This window comes from Triturus cristatus, chromosome 2_2 (genome assembly GCF_964204655.1).
Source record: "Triturus cristatus chromosome 2_2, aTriCri1.1, whole genome shotgun sequence".
Classification (NCBI taxonomy): domain Eukaryota; kingdom Metazoa; phylum Chordata; class Amphibia; order Caudata; family Salamandridae; genus Triturus; species Triturus cristatus.
This window is the reverse complement of record NC_140582.1, coordinates 631,662,967-631,678,486: the sequence shown is the minus strand read 5'-3', so window position 1 is coordinate 631,678,486 and position 15,520 is coordinate 631,662,967. Positions and strand designations below refer to the sequence as shown.

General features: G+C 41.1%; 1 protein-coding gene across 1 annotated transcript in view; it reads left to right on the top strand.

Moving 5' to 3' along the window:
- Window positions 1–15,520, top strand: part of LOC146862603 (kynurenine/alpha-aminoadipate aminotransferase, mitochondrial-like) — an 829,492-nt gene that overhangs the window by 565,150 nt on the left and 248,822 nt on the right. The window contains exon 7 of the mRNA XM_085641832.1: window positions 13,034–13,243. Coding sequence (XP_085497958.1) covers window positions 13,034–13,243 — 210 coding nt within the window. The remainder of the gene's footprint in view (window positions 1–13,033; window positions 13,244–15,520) is intronic.

Here is a 15,520-nt window from a genome sequence, read left to right as displayed (position 1 = left end):
AGAACCTAAGGCCTTATGCCTTTGTCCACTAACATAAAGAGCGGCTTGAAAAATTGACAGCCAGGTTTCCCCCTTTTTCTCCATTGCAGTTCACTGTACTAGCATACTCCATTCCACGAAACAACTGTTCATAGAAGTTCTACAATCCTACCATAAGTCCAGACAAGTGCTGACCGAATATCTACAAAATATATCTTCAGCATTGGATAAAGACCTTTGAATATGAATTGCTTCAGGATCCACTACTTCTCTGGCACTCTGAGTGAAGGACTAGAACCTTGGAAGCCTAGACCATGCCACCCTGGAAATGACGGGGGGGGCTCTTCTCTCAAATCTTGATGTTCCTGCGCTGATAGAGGTTTGAGCTCTCAGGGAAATGACAGGTTTGAGACTGATAGCCCTCTACCGCTGGCTTCCTCCAGCTGGATCTCTAACTCTGGACTATGCAAGTAAATGTGTCAACTAGGGAGAAGTAGCAACAAGGGCATATTTGTCCCTTCAGCCTTCCTGGACAGACTAATGGCAACATACCAAGGCCCAGATTAACAACCATTCACATATCTCTGAATTGTTCTACAATGCGCAAATAGGAAAACATTGCATAGCACTACATTTACCAAGCACTGCCCCAAAATATGTGCTCATCTGTGGTCATGCTAATCTGTAATTTGACTATAATTACACATCTGATGCATAGGAATATCATTTGGGTGAAGTAATACCAGGGCATATTGTTTCTTTTTGCAAGCTTAGGTTGATCAGCAATGCTAGTTTGTGTAATGAAATTACGCTATTTGAGAGCGTTTGCAAACATAGAGTAAATCTGTATTCAACACTGGAACACGGAATAGAAGGACACCGAGCCACAGTGAGGTGTTATATGTCAAACATTCAATATGGAACAGCATTACATCAGTGCCAGTGAAAACGCAAGTGTGCCAGATGTCCATGGCATGCAGCATGGAGATACTGGAAATGCATTCAGTTATGCAGCGTCTTGGATGTAGCCATGGCGGCTCCTTGACTGGAGCTTCACAACTCAATATTTAACTTATCAGTGTTCATGAAAACATGAATTTCGTTTGATGGATATTTCCTTTCTTTAGCTTGCCTTTATTTTTCGATTAGAGGACAAACGGCAATGGCTTGTTAAAAAACTATTTTAAACCTTGTTCTTAATGGCAAGCTAAATATTAATTCAATTAACAACACTAAGGCACCTTGTTTAGAGCATTGCAGTGGTTAAAGATGTTTAGAAGTAAAGTCCATGTTTTAAACAAAGTTTTGATAATAAGAAAATATTTCGATCTGAATGGTTATGGAGAGACATTGTTGAAAGTTCTAGGACTCAACTCTCCAATGAACCACATTGTCCTACTTGAAGGGCCTTGTTATAAAGAATTAGATGTGGGCCTATTCCATGAACTCACCAACCCCACGCCATAAGGCAGTGCATGATGCTATCTAAATTCCACCAAGAGTTCCAGTCTAATGTCTCCACAAAAAAGGGGGGCCCTCATTTTGTGTAGGCAAGGCTTACACTTCGAGCTAGGGATGAGACATTCAGACATAGAGGGAAGAATGCTTAAGGTACTCTGCAAGTTGGGGGACCAATTATTTACTATAGTCTCTGATTATGGGCCCAGTGATGGCAGGGAAACATTTTATGTTGACTATTCCTGTCCATTGCCTTTTTAATGAGCGGGGACCTTAATATGGATTTGACTATAATATGACACAACGCATCTTGCTATTGTTCCTTTACCCAATGATAAAGGATAGACCTCCCCCTCTCCTCTCCCAGCGTGGATGCACAATTTCAAGTTGACTGAGAAATGGCGGATTAAACATTAAAATGAACATGGTTATATATTCTTTTCAAATGTGCACAGATCCCGCTTTAGAATTGACTTCTTTGATGCTGTAGTGATGCTGGACTTGACTGCTCACAGATGATTCAGCCCTTAACCTGAGGATGGAAGTTAAAGGAAGTAATGTTTAGAAATATAGCTTTCAGAGAGACTATCATAGAAAACGCTGATGGAGGGATGGCATGATGCCTTGGTATGGGAAGCTGCAAAAGCTTTCCTCAGGGTTTGAATAAATTCCTCATGCAACTTGCTTTATTAGGGTATTTCAGGAAAATAAACACAAATGATGACAGCTGATATATAGAGGGAGGTTGCTGGATGGACTCGCTGACTGGTTCAGACTCGTGCTCTGTAATGGTGCTGGAGCGCTGGGTGTGGTGCAGCAGTTTCTGCAGTAATGTATGCTAGTACCGACTATCTATGCTGGATACAGAAGAGTCTCTCTTACCTCACACAATATTAAATAGACATGGCTTTCTAACCACATAGGAGTTTCGTGTCTATAGAAGATTTTATTAAAGCCCAACCTCCCTTATTATGGTTAGCAGTGTGGAAAAATAAGTAGGTGAGCCTTACGAGGGATATTCCTGTCTCCGTAGCAATAAAGGTCTCCCGAATCCTTGGTCAGCAGGTGTGGAATATAGTTTTCGTAAGATTGGTTATCAGCATGTGTTTATGGACCCTGAGCGCTCCATTGGCATTAGTAAAAAACATTTTAAGCCAGTTATATACAATCTTGCCCACAGGGAAAGAATCATTCTGGAGAGGAGGAAGTTGACTGTGGTAGATAATAACAGATAGTCCACCCACAGGGTATGTTTTTTGAACCAGTGGGTCGCTGGGAGTAATTGTAATTACCCCTGAAGATACATCAAAGAGCTTTTTCGGCGAGTGGCACGGTATTCTGGAACCCATAAAGGGCTAGTGTGGAATTAGTATAATGAAATATGAAAGTAATTTGAGTGGTGGATTGGTTAGTCAGTTATTTAGATTCAGAAGGATTGCGGAAGGATAGAAGAGAGAAAAAAGGTTTATATTTATATAGCACTTGTTACCCCTGATGGATGTTAAAGCACTTTTTTAGCGAGTAGCACGCTACTCCGGAAACCCATGAAGGATTTGTGGTGAATTAATATAGTGAAATATGAAAGTAATTTGAGTGGTGGATAGGTTGCTCATGTATTTCAATTGAGGAAGATAGGGGAAGGATAGAAGAGGGGAAAAAAGGTTTGTATTTATATAGCGCTTGTTACCCCTGACAGGGTTTTGAAGCACTTTTTTTGGCGAGTAGCACGATACTCCGGAACCCATAAAGAACAAGTGGTGAATTAGTATAGTGAAATATGAAAGTAATTTGAGTAGTGGACATTAGTCAGTTATTTGGAGTGAGAAGGATAGTGGAGGGATAGGAGAGGGAAAAAGGTTTGCATTTATATAGCGCTTGTTAACCCTGATGGGGTGTTGAAGCACCTTTTTGACGAGTAGCATGCTACTGCTAAACCCATAAAGGATTAGTGTTGAATTAGTTTAGTGAAATATGAAAGTAATTTGAGTGGTGGATATGTTAGTCAGTTATTTTGATTGAGAAGTGTAGGGGAGGGATAGAAGAGGGAAAGAGGTTTGCTATATAGCGCTTGCTACCCCTGATGGGGTGTTGAAGCACTTTTTTGGTGAGTAGCACGCTACTGTGGAACCTTTAAAGGACTAGTGTTGAATTAGTATAGTACAATATGAAAGTCATTTAAGTGGTGGATATGTTAGTCAGTTATTTGGATTGAGAAGGGTAGGTGAGAGATAGAAAAGGGAAAAAGGTTTGCATTTATATAGCGCTTGTTACACCTGATGGGATGTTGAAGCGCTTTTTTGTTGAGTAGCACAGTACTCCGGAACCCATAAAGGATTAGTGGTTAAAATTAGTATAATGAAATATGAAAGTAATTTAAGTGGTGGATATGTTATTCAGTTATTTGGATAGAGAAGGGTAGAGGAGGGATAGAAGAGGGATAAAGATTTGCATTTATATAGTCCTTGCTACCCCTGAAGAGGTGTTGAAGTGCTTTTTCGGCAAGTAGCACGCTACTCTGGAACCCATAAAGGATTAGTGGTGACTTAGTATAGTTAAATATGAAATTTGAGAAGTGGACATGTTAGTCTGTTATTTTGTTTGAAAAGTATAGTAGAGGGATAGAAGAGTGAACGATTTAGACTTTTTTTTATTTTGGAGGTCATAACAGTAGGAGGGGGCTTGGAATGAGTATAAAGGGATGTGGAGGGGAAGAGTCTGATGGAAGACTTTAGAAAGGATTGTTTGGGGGGGTTCGGTATAGTAAATGAGGTGTCAGATGATGCAAGAAGGGCTAGAGTAGGGGAGAGTCTAGAAAGGTTTATTTTGGGGATCACAGTAGTGATATGGGGTTCGGGATAAATGAGAGAGTGGATGTAGAGGATATATTGATAGAGGTATAGGATGAGAAATAGGGTAGTGCAGTGGAAAGAGTAGTAGAAAGAAGTTTGAGATGAGTCAGAAAGTTGGGGTAGAAGATATATTGAGAGAGGTATAGGGTGAGAAATAGGGTAGTGCATTGGATATGCTGAATTATAAGAAAGTAATTAATATATAGATCCATAAGTACATGGAAAGTATATAGATGTATAAAGGAGGTAAGTATATGTAGATTGAAGATATTGATAGAGGTATAGGATGAGAAATAGGGTAGTGCATTGAATATGCTTTTTTAGGAGAAAAGTAATAAATATATAGATCCAAGTACATGAAAGGTATATAGATGCATAAAGAAAGTAAGTATATGTAGATTAAAGATGCATTAGATAAACTCTGGTTTTCAGGTGTTGTACTTAAAAAGTATTTTTTTATTTTTTAACAACATAATTATTCTACCGGTTTATACAAAGAAATACACAAAGATAGGTACATATCTATAGTACAAATAAATGCTTATATACAGAGCAATATGCTGTATTTTTCTGTTTGCGTTTGGTGCTTATGTGAGGAAGAGCCAATTCTTGAGTAGTTTTCTGAAGATAAGGTGGTTGTCCGTGGATCTTATGTTTGGGGGTAAAGATTTCCATAATTTGGCTGCTTGAACAGAGAAGGATGTGTCACTCATGGTTTTTTTCTTGTATCTTGTGATTTTGAGACGAGGTGCCACTCTGGAGCGGAGGTTCCTTTCTTCAATGTGTTTGGTGATTTTATTCCCGATGAAAGGCGGTCCCATTCCATGTATCGATTTGTGGGTGATACAAAGCAGCTTGAACATGAATCATCTGGCAACCGGTAAACAATGCAGGGCTTTCATGGCAGGTGAGATGTGGTCTCGCGGTTTGATATGCAAGAGTAGTCTGGCAGCCAAGTTCTGGATCCACTGTAGTCTTTTCATGATCATTCAAGGTGATCCATGGTAGATGTTATTGGTGTAATCAAGTTTGGACAAAACAAGGGAGATGGAAGCTTGGACCTTGTGTGGAAATCCCAAATGGGGGAAGAAAATTGTCGCAGAGTTTTTATAGTGACAAAGCTTGATCTTGCTAGTTTGTCCCCTTGGGCATTCATCGATAGCTTGGAGTCCATGGTCATTCCGAGGTTTCTTACTTCCTTCGATACTTTAGGTGGGGATCCCAGTTCATCAGGCACGAGGCAAGTGGGTCATAATGTTTCCAATTGCCACACATTAGTATTTCCATTTTGGAAGCATTCAATTTGAGATGGCTCCAATTCATCCACTGATCCATGGCTCTGAGACAACTGACAATTTGAGAGTTTCCAATGTCTTTGGGGCATTCCAGTTGAAGGAGTATTTGTGTGTCATCTGCATAGGTATAGCATATGAGGTGAAATTGATTGATCAGTACCGATAATGACTTCATGTAGATGTTGAAAAGCATAGGCGAGATGATAGAGCCTTGAGGGACCACTGCTTTTTTGGAGTATGACATCAGTTCTGTTTCGAAGGTAAGGTGCGATCCAGTCTAAAGCAGTCCCATCTATGCTGGCTTCGTAGAGTCTATGTTTCAGAGTGTCATGGTCAACTGTGTCAAAGGCAGCCGAGAGGACCAAGAGGAGTAGCACAGCAACCCGTTGCGGTCAAATGTGTTCTTCAGGTGACAAGGAGGGCAGATTCTGTGCCTCTTCCCGGAAGGAACCAGTTGTCAGGGTTCAGCGGGTCCACGTTTTTTTTTCAGTAAAAGGCGTATGTATGACTTTTGAGTTCTTCTAAGGAATCATTGATGATTCTTCTTACTAGGGTGGCAGCAGAGGTTGTTAAAATAATTGTCTAAAAAGTTTGCAGTGGACACAGGTCAGGAGGGCTGCCGGCAGGCCTGCTTCTTTTGACCAGGTCCATAAATTCATTGTGTGAGATGTTTTGGAAGGAAGGGAGAGGCTGGGTTAGAGAATCCTTGGATTGTTGTTTTGCAAAAGGGTTAGTACTGGTGCTTTGTCTCTGTTTTATTTATGAGTCCAACATGTCTGCTTTGTCCATGTAATCAATCAATAAATCAATCAGGGAATTGTAAGCGTGCTACTCACCCATGAGGGTCTCAAGGCGCAGCGGGGTCTGCAGGTTTGTTAGCCGAAGAGCCAGGTCTTGAGGGTCTTCCTGAAGATGATGTTCAGAGAAGGGGCGCGTCTGATGTCTGCTGGTAGCTCGTTCCAGGTCTTAGCTGCAATGTGCGAGAAGGATCTTCCGCCTGCTCTTGCTCTGTGGATGCGTGGGGTTTTGGCCAGTGTGAGGCTGGAGGATTAGAGGTTTCTTTTGGGTATGGGGAAGTTGATTCTGTTGTGCAGGTATTTTGGTCTGTTGTGTAGGCATTTGTAGGCGTGTGTGAGGATTTTGAAGGTGACTCTTTTCTCCACGGGGAGCCAGTGGAGTCTTCGTAGGTGTTGGCTGATGTGTCTGTGTAATGATTTGCTGGTTTGTCTGTGACATCTTGAGTAACGGGATGAGTTCATCCTAGGCAATTTGGTTTATGAAATTAATTGATTATTTTATAGAATTCTTTATTTGCACATTTAGCATTTTGAATTCTGTCTGAATAGTACCTTTTCTTAGCTTTTTTGATAGCTGACTTGTATAATCTGTTAATTTTCTGTAGGTGAAGTTTGTCTTGTTTGGCGTTTGTTTTGAGCCAGGCACTTTGCAGCTTTCTAATTTGTTGTTTTACGTCTTTTATCTCTATATTGCTCCAAGGGGCTTTTTTTCTTTTGTTCTGTTGTAGTTTTTGAGTGGTATCAGGATGTCAAAAGCTGTAGTCACTCATATAGTTTTTGAACAGAATTTATTGTTTCCAGATCTGTACTGGATGTCAGTTGTGTTTCTAAGTGTTCCAAATTGAGTTTGTTCCACTGTCGATAGGTGGATGCATGTAAGGTAGTTTTAGGTGAGTCACTTTATTGTACAAACGTGGAGCGGTGCACTCCCAGAAAGTCTTTTCCAATAAAAAAGACTGAACAATTCCTTTACGTAAGGCGATCCTTTATTTCAAACCTCATAAGACAACATGAGCTCCAGCCAATGCGTTTCGTTCAATAAAGATTGAACTTCATCAGGGCGCAAAGTGGTTGAAATCTAATGGAGATCCAAAATACATCAAAGAGCTTTTTCGGCGAGTGGCACGGTATTCTGGAACCCATAAAGGGCTAGTGTGGAATTAGTATAATGAAATATGAAAGTAATTTGAGTGGTGGATTGGTTAGTCAGTTATTTAGATTCAGAAGGATTGCGGAAGGATAGAAGAGAGAAAAAAGGTTTATATTTATATAGCACTTGTTACCCCTGATGGATGTTAAAGCACTTTTTTAGCGAGTAGCACGCTACTCCGGAAACCCATGAAGGATTGGTGGTGAATTAATATAGTGAAATATGAAAGTAATTTGAGTGGTGGATAGGTTGCTCATGTATTTCAATTGAGGAAGATAGGGGAAGAATAGAAGAGGGGAAAAAAGGTTTGTATTTATATAGCGCTTGTTACCCCTGACAGGGTTTTGAAGCACTTTTTTTGGCGAGTAGCACGATACTCCGGAACCCATAAAGAACAAGTGGTGAATTAGTATAGTGAAATATGAAAGTAATTTGAGTAGTGGACATTAGTCAGTTATTTGGAGTGAGAAGGATAGTGGAGGGATAGGAGAGGGAAAAAGGTTTGCATTTATATAGCGCTTGTTAACCCTGATGGGGTGTTGAAGCACCTTTTTGACGAGTAGCATGCTACTGCTAAACCCATAAAGGATTAGTGTTGAATTAGTTTAGTGAAATATGAAAGTAATTTGAGTGGTGGATATGTTAGTCAGTTATTTTGATTGAGAAGTGTAGGGGAGGGATAGAAGAGGGAAAGAGGTTTGCTATATAGCGCTTGCTACCCCTGATGGGGTGTTGAAGCACTTTTTTGGTGAGTAGCACGCTACTGTGGAACCTTTAAAGGACTAGTGTTGAATTAGTATAGTACAATATGAAAGTCATTTAAGTGGTGGATATGTTAGTCAGTTATTTGGATTGAGAAGGGTAGGTGAGAGATAGAAAAGGGAAAAAGGTTTGCATTTATATAGCGCTTGTTACACCTGATGGGATGTTGAAGCACTTTTTTGTTGAGTAGCACAGTACTCCGGAACCCATAAAGGATTAGTGGTTAAAATTAGTATAATGAAATATGAAAGTAATTTAAGTGGTGGATATGTTATTCAGTTATTTGGATAGAGAAGGGTAGAGGAGGGATAGAAGAGGGATAAAGATTTGCATTTATATAGTCCTTCCTACCCCTGAAGAGGTGTTGAAGTGCTTTTTCGGCAAGTAGCACGCTACTCTGGAACCCATAAAGGATTAGTGGTGACTTAGTATAGTTAAATATGAAATTTGAGAAGTGGACATGTTAGTCTGTTATTTTGTTTGAAAAGTATAGTAGAGGGATAGAAGAGTGAACGATTTAGACTTTTTTTTCTTTTGGAGGTCATAACAGTAGGAGGGGGCTTGGAATGAGTATAAAGGGATGTGGAGGGGAAGAGTCTGATGGAAGACTTTAGAAAGGATTGTTTGGGGGGGTTCGGTATAGTAAATGAGGTGTCAGATGATGCAAGAAGGGCTAGAGTAGGGGAGAGTCTAGAAAGGTTTATTTTGGGGATCACAGTAGTGATATGGGGTTCGGGATAAATGAGAGAGTGGATGTAGAGGATATATTGATAGAGGTATAGGATGAGAAATAGGGTAGTGCAGTGGAAAGAGTAGTAGAAAGAAGTTTGAGATGAGTCAGAAAGTTGGGGTAGAAGATATATTGAGAGAGGTATAGGGTGAGAAATAGGGTAGTGCATTGGATATGCTGAATTATAAGAAAGTAATTAATATATAGATCCATAAGTACATGGAAAGTATATAGATGCATAAAGGAGGTAAGTATATGTAGATTGAAGATATTGATAGAGGTATAGGATGAGAAATAGGGTAGTGCATTGAATATGCTTTTTTATGAGAAAAGTAATAAATATATAGATCCAAGTACATGAAAGGTATATAGATGCATAAAGAAAGTAAGTATATGTAGATTAAAGATGCATTAGATAAACTCTGGTTTTCAGGTGTTGTACTTAAAAAGTATTTTTTTATTTTTTAACAACATAATTATTCTACCGGTTTATACAAAGAAATACACAAAGATAGGTACATATCTATAGTACAAATAAATGCTTATATACAGAGCAATATGCTGTATTTTTTTGTTTGCGTTTGGTGCTTATGTGAGGAAGAGCCAATTCTTGAGTAGTTTTCTGAAGATAAGGTGGTTGTCCGTGGATCTTATGTTTGGGGGTAAAGATTTCCATAATTTGGCTGCTTGAACAGAGAAGGATGTGTCACTCATGGTTTTTTTCTTGTATCTTGTGATTTTGAGACGAGGTGCCACTCTGGAGCGGAGGTTCCTTTCTTCAATGTGTTTGGTGATTTTATTCCCGATGAAAGGCGGTCCCATTCCATGTATCGCTTTGTGGGTGATACAAAGCAGCTTGAACATGAATCATCTGGCAACCGGTAAACAATGCAGGGCTTTCATGGCAGGTGAGATGTGGTCTCGCGGTTTGATATGCAAGAGTAGTCTGGCAGCCAAGTTCTGGATCCACTGTAGTCTTTTCATGATCATTCAAGGTGATCCATGGTAGATGTTATTGGTGTAATCAAGTTTGGACAAAACAAGGGAGATGGAAGCTTGGACCTTGTGTCGAAATCCCAAATGGGGGAAGAAAATTGTCGCAGAGTTTTTATAGTGACAAAGCTTGATCTTGCTAGTTTGTCCCCTTGGGCATTCATCGATAGCTTGGAGTCCATGGTCATTCCGAGGTTTCTTACTTCCTTCGATACTTTAGGTGGGGATCCCAGTTCATCAGGCACGAGGCAAGTGGGTCATAATGTTTCCAATTGCCACACATTAGTATTTCCATTTTGGAAGCATTCAATTTGAGATGGCTCCAATTCATCCACTGATCCATGGCTCTGAGACAACTGACAATTTGAGAGTTTCCAATGTCTTTGGGGCATTCCAGTTGAAGGAGTATTTGTGTGTCATCTGCATAGGTATAGCATATGAGGTGAAATTGATTGATCAGTACCGATAATGACTTCATGTAGATGTTGAAAAGCATAGGCGAGATGATAGAGCCTTGAGGGACCACTGCTTTTTTGGAGTATGACATCAGTTCTGTTTCGAAGGTAAGGTGCGATCCAGTCTAAAGCAGTCCCATCTATGCTGGCTTCGTAGAGTCTTTGTTTCAGAGTGTCATGGTCAACTGTGTCAAAGGCAGCCGAGAGGACCAAGAGGAGTAGCACAGCAACCCGTTGCGGTCAAATGTGTTCTTCAGGTGACAAGGAGGGCAGATTCTGTGCCTCTTCCCGGAAGGAACCAGTTGTCAGGGTTCAGCGGGTCCACGTTTTTTTTTCAGTAAAAGGCGTATGTATGACTTTTGAGTTCTTCTAAGGAATCATTGATGATTCTTCTTACTAGGGTGGCAGCAGAGGTTGTTAAAATAATTGTCTAAAAAGTTTGCAGTGGACACAGGTCAGGAGGGCTGCCGGCAGGCCTGCTTCTTTTGACCAGGTCCATAAATTCATTGTGTGAGATGTTTTGGAAGGAAGGGAGAGGCTGGGTTAGAGAATCCTTGGATTGGTGTTTTGCAAAAGGGTTAGTACTGGTGCTTTGTCTCTGTTTTATTTATGAGTCCAACATGTCTGCTTTGTCCATGTAATCAATCAATAAATCAATCAGGGAATTGTAAGCGTGCTACTCACCCATGAGGGTCTCAAGGCGCAGCGGGGTCTGCAGGTCTGTTAGCCGAAGAGCCAGGTCTTGAGGGTCTTCCTGAAGATGATGTTCAGAGAAGGGGCGCGTCTGATGTCTGCTGGTAGCTCGTTCCAGGTCTTAGCTGCAATGTGCGAGAAGGATCTTCCGCCTGCTCTTGCTCTGTGGATGCGTGGGGTTTTGGCCAGTGTGAGGCTGGAGGATTAGAGGTTTCTTTTGGGTATGGGGAAGTTGATTCTGTTGTGCAGGTATTTTGGTCTGTTGTGTAGGCATTTGTAGGCGTGTGTGAGGATTTTGAAGGTGACTCTTTTCTCCACGGGGAGCCAGTGGAGTCTTCGTAGGTGTTGGCTGATGTGTCTGTGTAATGATTTGCTGGTTTGTCTGTGACATCTTGAGTAACGGGATGAGTTCATCCTAGGCAATTTGGTTTATGAAATTAATTGATTATTTTATAGAATTCTTTATTTGCACATATAGCATTTTGAATTCTGTCTGAATAGTACCTTTTCTTAGCTTTTTTGATAGCTGACTTGTATAATCTGTTAATTTTCTGTAGGTGAAGTTTGTCTTGTTTGGCGTTTGTTTTGAGCCAGGCACTTTGCAGCTTTCTAATTTGTTGTTTTACGTCTTTTATCTCTATATTGCTCCAAGGTGCTTTTTTTCTTTTGTTCTGTTGTAGTTTTTGAGTGGTATCAGGATGTCAAAAGCTGTAGTCACTCATATAGTTTTTGAACAGAATTTATTGTTTCCAGATCTGTACTGGATGTCAGTTGTGTTTCTAAGTGTTCCAAATTGAGTTTGTTCCACTGTCGATAGGTGGATGCATGTAAGGTAGTTTTAGGTGAGTCACTTTATTGTACAAACGTGGAGCGGTGCACTCCCAGAAAGTCTTTTCCAATAAAAAAGACTGAACAATTCCTTTACGTAAGGCGATCCTTTATTTCAAACCTCATAAGACAACATGAGCTCCAGCCAATGCGTTTCGTTCAATAAAGATTGAACTTCATCAGGGCGCAAAGTGGTTGAAATCTAATGGAGATCCAAAATCGTTGATATCCCAAAGTATAAGTTCAAAGGTAAGGTGCGCGATGCGTCAGTGTAAATTATGTCATCAGCGGAAAAACGTAACTGCGAAACTAATAGCACTGCGTCCTTTCTGGGCCTCCTTGATAAGAGCCCGGTATTTAAGCCTGTAGCACAGTCCGCCAGGAATGCTCCTTTCCAGATCCAAGGTCAGATGACCTTTACACTAAGCACTTTTTACCTCCCTTATGAAAAGAGTAATATTAATGATCATAAGGTAGTTTTTAATATAATATACCACGTAGGCGCGTTTTTGAGAACGGCAGTGCGCCCCCCCCCCCCAATAGTTCTATGAATACTGAATAAGTTGGACTAAATGACTATCTTGCTAAGTGTTGTGACTGCACACAAGGTAGTGACTTCCTTTTAAATTATTGTTTTTATGTTTTGCATTTTACTATGTATTTATTTTTCTGTATATGTTGTGCTTTTTTGGATACTTTGTGTATCCCAATGAAGATTCTGAACTGAACTGAGTCTTGTGTCTTTGACCTGAATGTAAGTTTTAAGAAATATGTCACGAAACATGTTTATCATGTTTCTGTGTTGTTAGGCAGCAGACCAGACCACTACTGTGGCTGTCAGGTTTGTGGAAAAAACGTATGATTAAAGAACAAGGGCTAACTTATAAAGTGCTTCTGTTTTAAAGGAAGCAGAAAATTAATACAACTGGGGGCCTGGGGGGGCTACAACAGAAGTTGCAATTGTTAGTTCAGCTGAAAAGGTTGTATACGGACCTGTAGTCATTATATAATGTGCCCTCATCCTCCACCTCTTTTTCCTATTAGCTAAAGCCACTGGGCTGCAACATTATCGGTGTCCCTAGTGACAATCAAGGCATTATTCCTCGGGCCCTGAAAGACGTGCTTTCTAAGTGGAAACCAGAGGATGTAAGGAAGCCTGAAAGCAGGAGTCCCAAATTCCTCTACACTGTTCCAACTGGGGGAAATCCGATCGGAATGACATTAAGCACAAAACGCAAGAAAGCAATCTACCAGGTAAGAAGATTGAAAAGGATAACACAGTCTATAAAAGTTTAATACAAAATTACTGCCCAGTGACGTTCTTCGTTGTACTGCATTCTCTTAGTAAAGTATCAGAGGTATATTCACAAAAACGTGCGATAACTATCGCCAACATCAGTCATCGCCAGAAAAGTTAACGCCGCCTAACCCTGTATTTCATAGCCATGTTAGCGTGGTATTATCAAGCCCACGCTACATGGCGATAAAAACAAGGAACGTTGGAGAAAACAGCCGATAATATTATCACAATGGCGATAGTAATTCCGCCGTTAGCCGGCGATACCTGGAGATCGGCACAGCAGTGCCAGAAAAGTGATGTTGCCATGAGAACATGCCCCACACTATTTTCAATAACATTCTAGGCTTACGACCTTTCAACGTACCGTCATCTGACTTCATATTCAGTTCGCATCAAGTGTTGGCATCAGAGTGGATCTTCGCAGTCAGGCGGCAGGGAAAGGGGAGGAGGGCAGGATCGCTGCTCTGGGTCCGGTGGGAATGGACTTACCCTGACAGCAGCATAGAGGTCCTTTGAGGAAATGGGTAGGAATGTCGGTCACTAAAAACAAGCCCGGTTCTGGCTCAGGGATGCCTGCTTGCTCTTTAATGGTAGGCGCGTTATTATTCCCACATTTCCAGTCTGGTCAAGTTTCACCTGAAATGCATTACACGGGGATATTCTCTGTTTCCATGTTATTCAGTGGAGGTCTGTGTTCTAGCTTCGGCGTCAACCAGTGCCGGTATGTGTATGTCGAGGGTGGAGGCTGGGGGTGGTGGCAGTGGGTGTTGTGGCTCTCATGTGGCCCTCATGGCGCTGCTTGATTATTGTCTCCATGGCATCCGTGGGTCCTCAGATGTGGCTCTTGGCTGGGCTCCCTTTCATGCTGTGGGTAGTCGTCCTGCTTAGCACCAGCAAAAGGCAGGTGCAAATTCCTTGGTGCTACTGCGGCTTATCACCTGTTTTTGGTTCGCTTCGCAGATCTGGCAGCTCGTAGTGAATGTGGTGTTGTGGTTTTTTTCATGTATTTTTCACTGAAACGACCTCTGCATCTCATTCGTGTTAGTTGGTGGTGTCCACCGTGGAGATAAATTTTGGGGCAGTTATGGTGGGAATACTGGCAATGTCTGCAGTTTGCACCAGCTTGTGAATGATGTGTTAAATATATCTCCACTTTTGATGCTTTAATGTGCAGATAAATCGGAGATAAGTCCTTGTGAATATGGCCCTCAGTGTTTTGTGTGTTGGTATTTGTAGGGCACTTCCCTCCTCCCTTGTGAGGCCTTCGGCATTTCCAAGAATGGGCGAGTAAGTAGCAACTCCATGGTGTTTAAAGTGGTCTCTATGAGCAGAATTTTAGTGTGTTCACTCCGAGATCTGTGCTCTATATTTGTTGCTGCAAACTTGTAACAGCGCTAAAGCATGGTATGTAGCAAAGTCACGTGTGTGTGTGTTGAATATGACATTGCCCTTGAATACGCACCATAATTACTTTATCAAGCGTACAAGTCCTGGTGAATAGATGTAATGAGACCAGGAACAGGATAGTGTCCATCCAGGAACACTAGTAGCATACCTCAACGATGAACATGGACACCACAGTGGTGGGTTTATTGGATCAAACCAGAAGTGGAATGTAGTTCACTCTGTAGTGTCCTTCATTTATTCTGCTGAAGGGGGTCATGCTCGAAATATGGAACACAGATGAATTAAGTAGAAACCTTTTAGTCGGGTAGTCTTCAACTATCATTGACTATGGTTCTGAAATAACACACTGGAAGTGTTTCACTGTACAGAGATGGTGAGGCAATCTCTGGCTACACCCTAAAAAGAGTATCCTGGAACCTTGGCCGGGATCCTTAGGCCCAGGTCAAAGCTCTGTGAGCTCTTTACAAAATATGGGTCTGCTGGTTGTGAGCTTGCTGTCTTTCAACCTCCCGTCGAAAGTGGTGGAGAAGGTTGCTCACTGTCATTGGAACAAACACTCACCTACTGTGCTTTCCTGAGATACAAATGTGTGAATGGTGAACTAGATCGAACCCTTAATTCATTCTGGTACATGATATTGCCTTTTCAATCGTTGATGAATCTATTATCCCTCTCACACACTAAGTTGTCATTTTAATGATATTACATTCACAAGATAAACATCATTACAGGGCACTGCCCTAGATATTCCTCTGCTGAGACAGCAGCCACTGAGAGATTTTACTGGAGCAGCTGTATAATCGCGAACAGAGAAGGTAGAATAT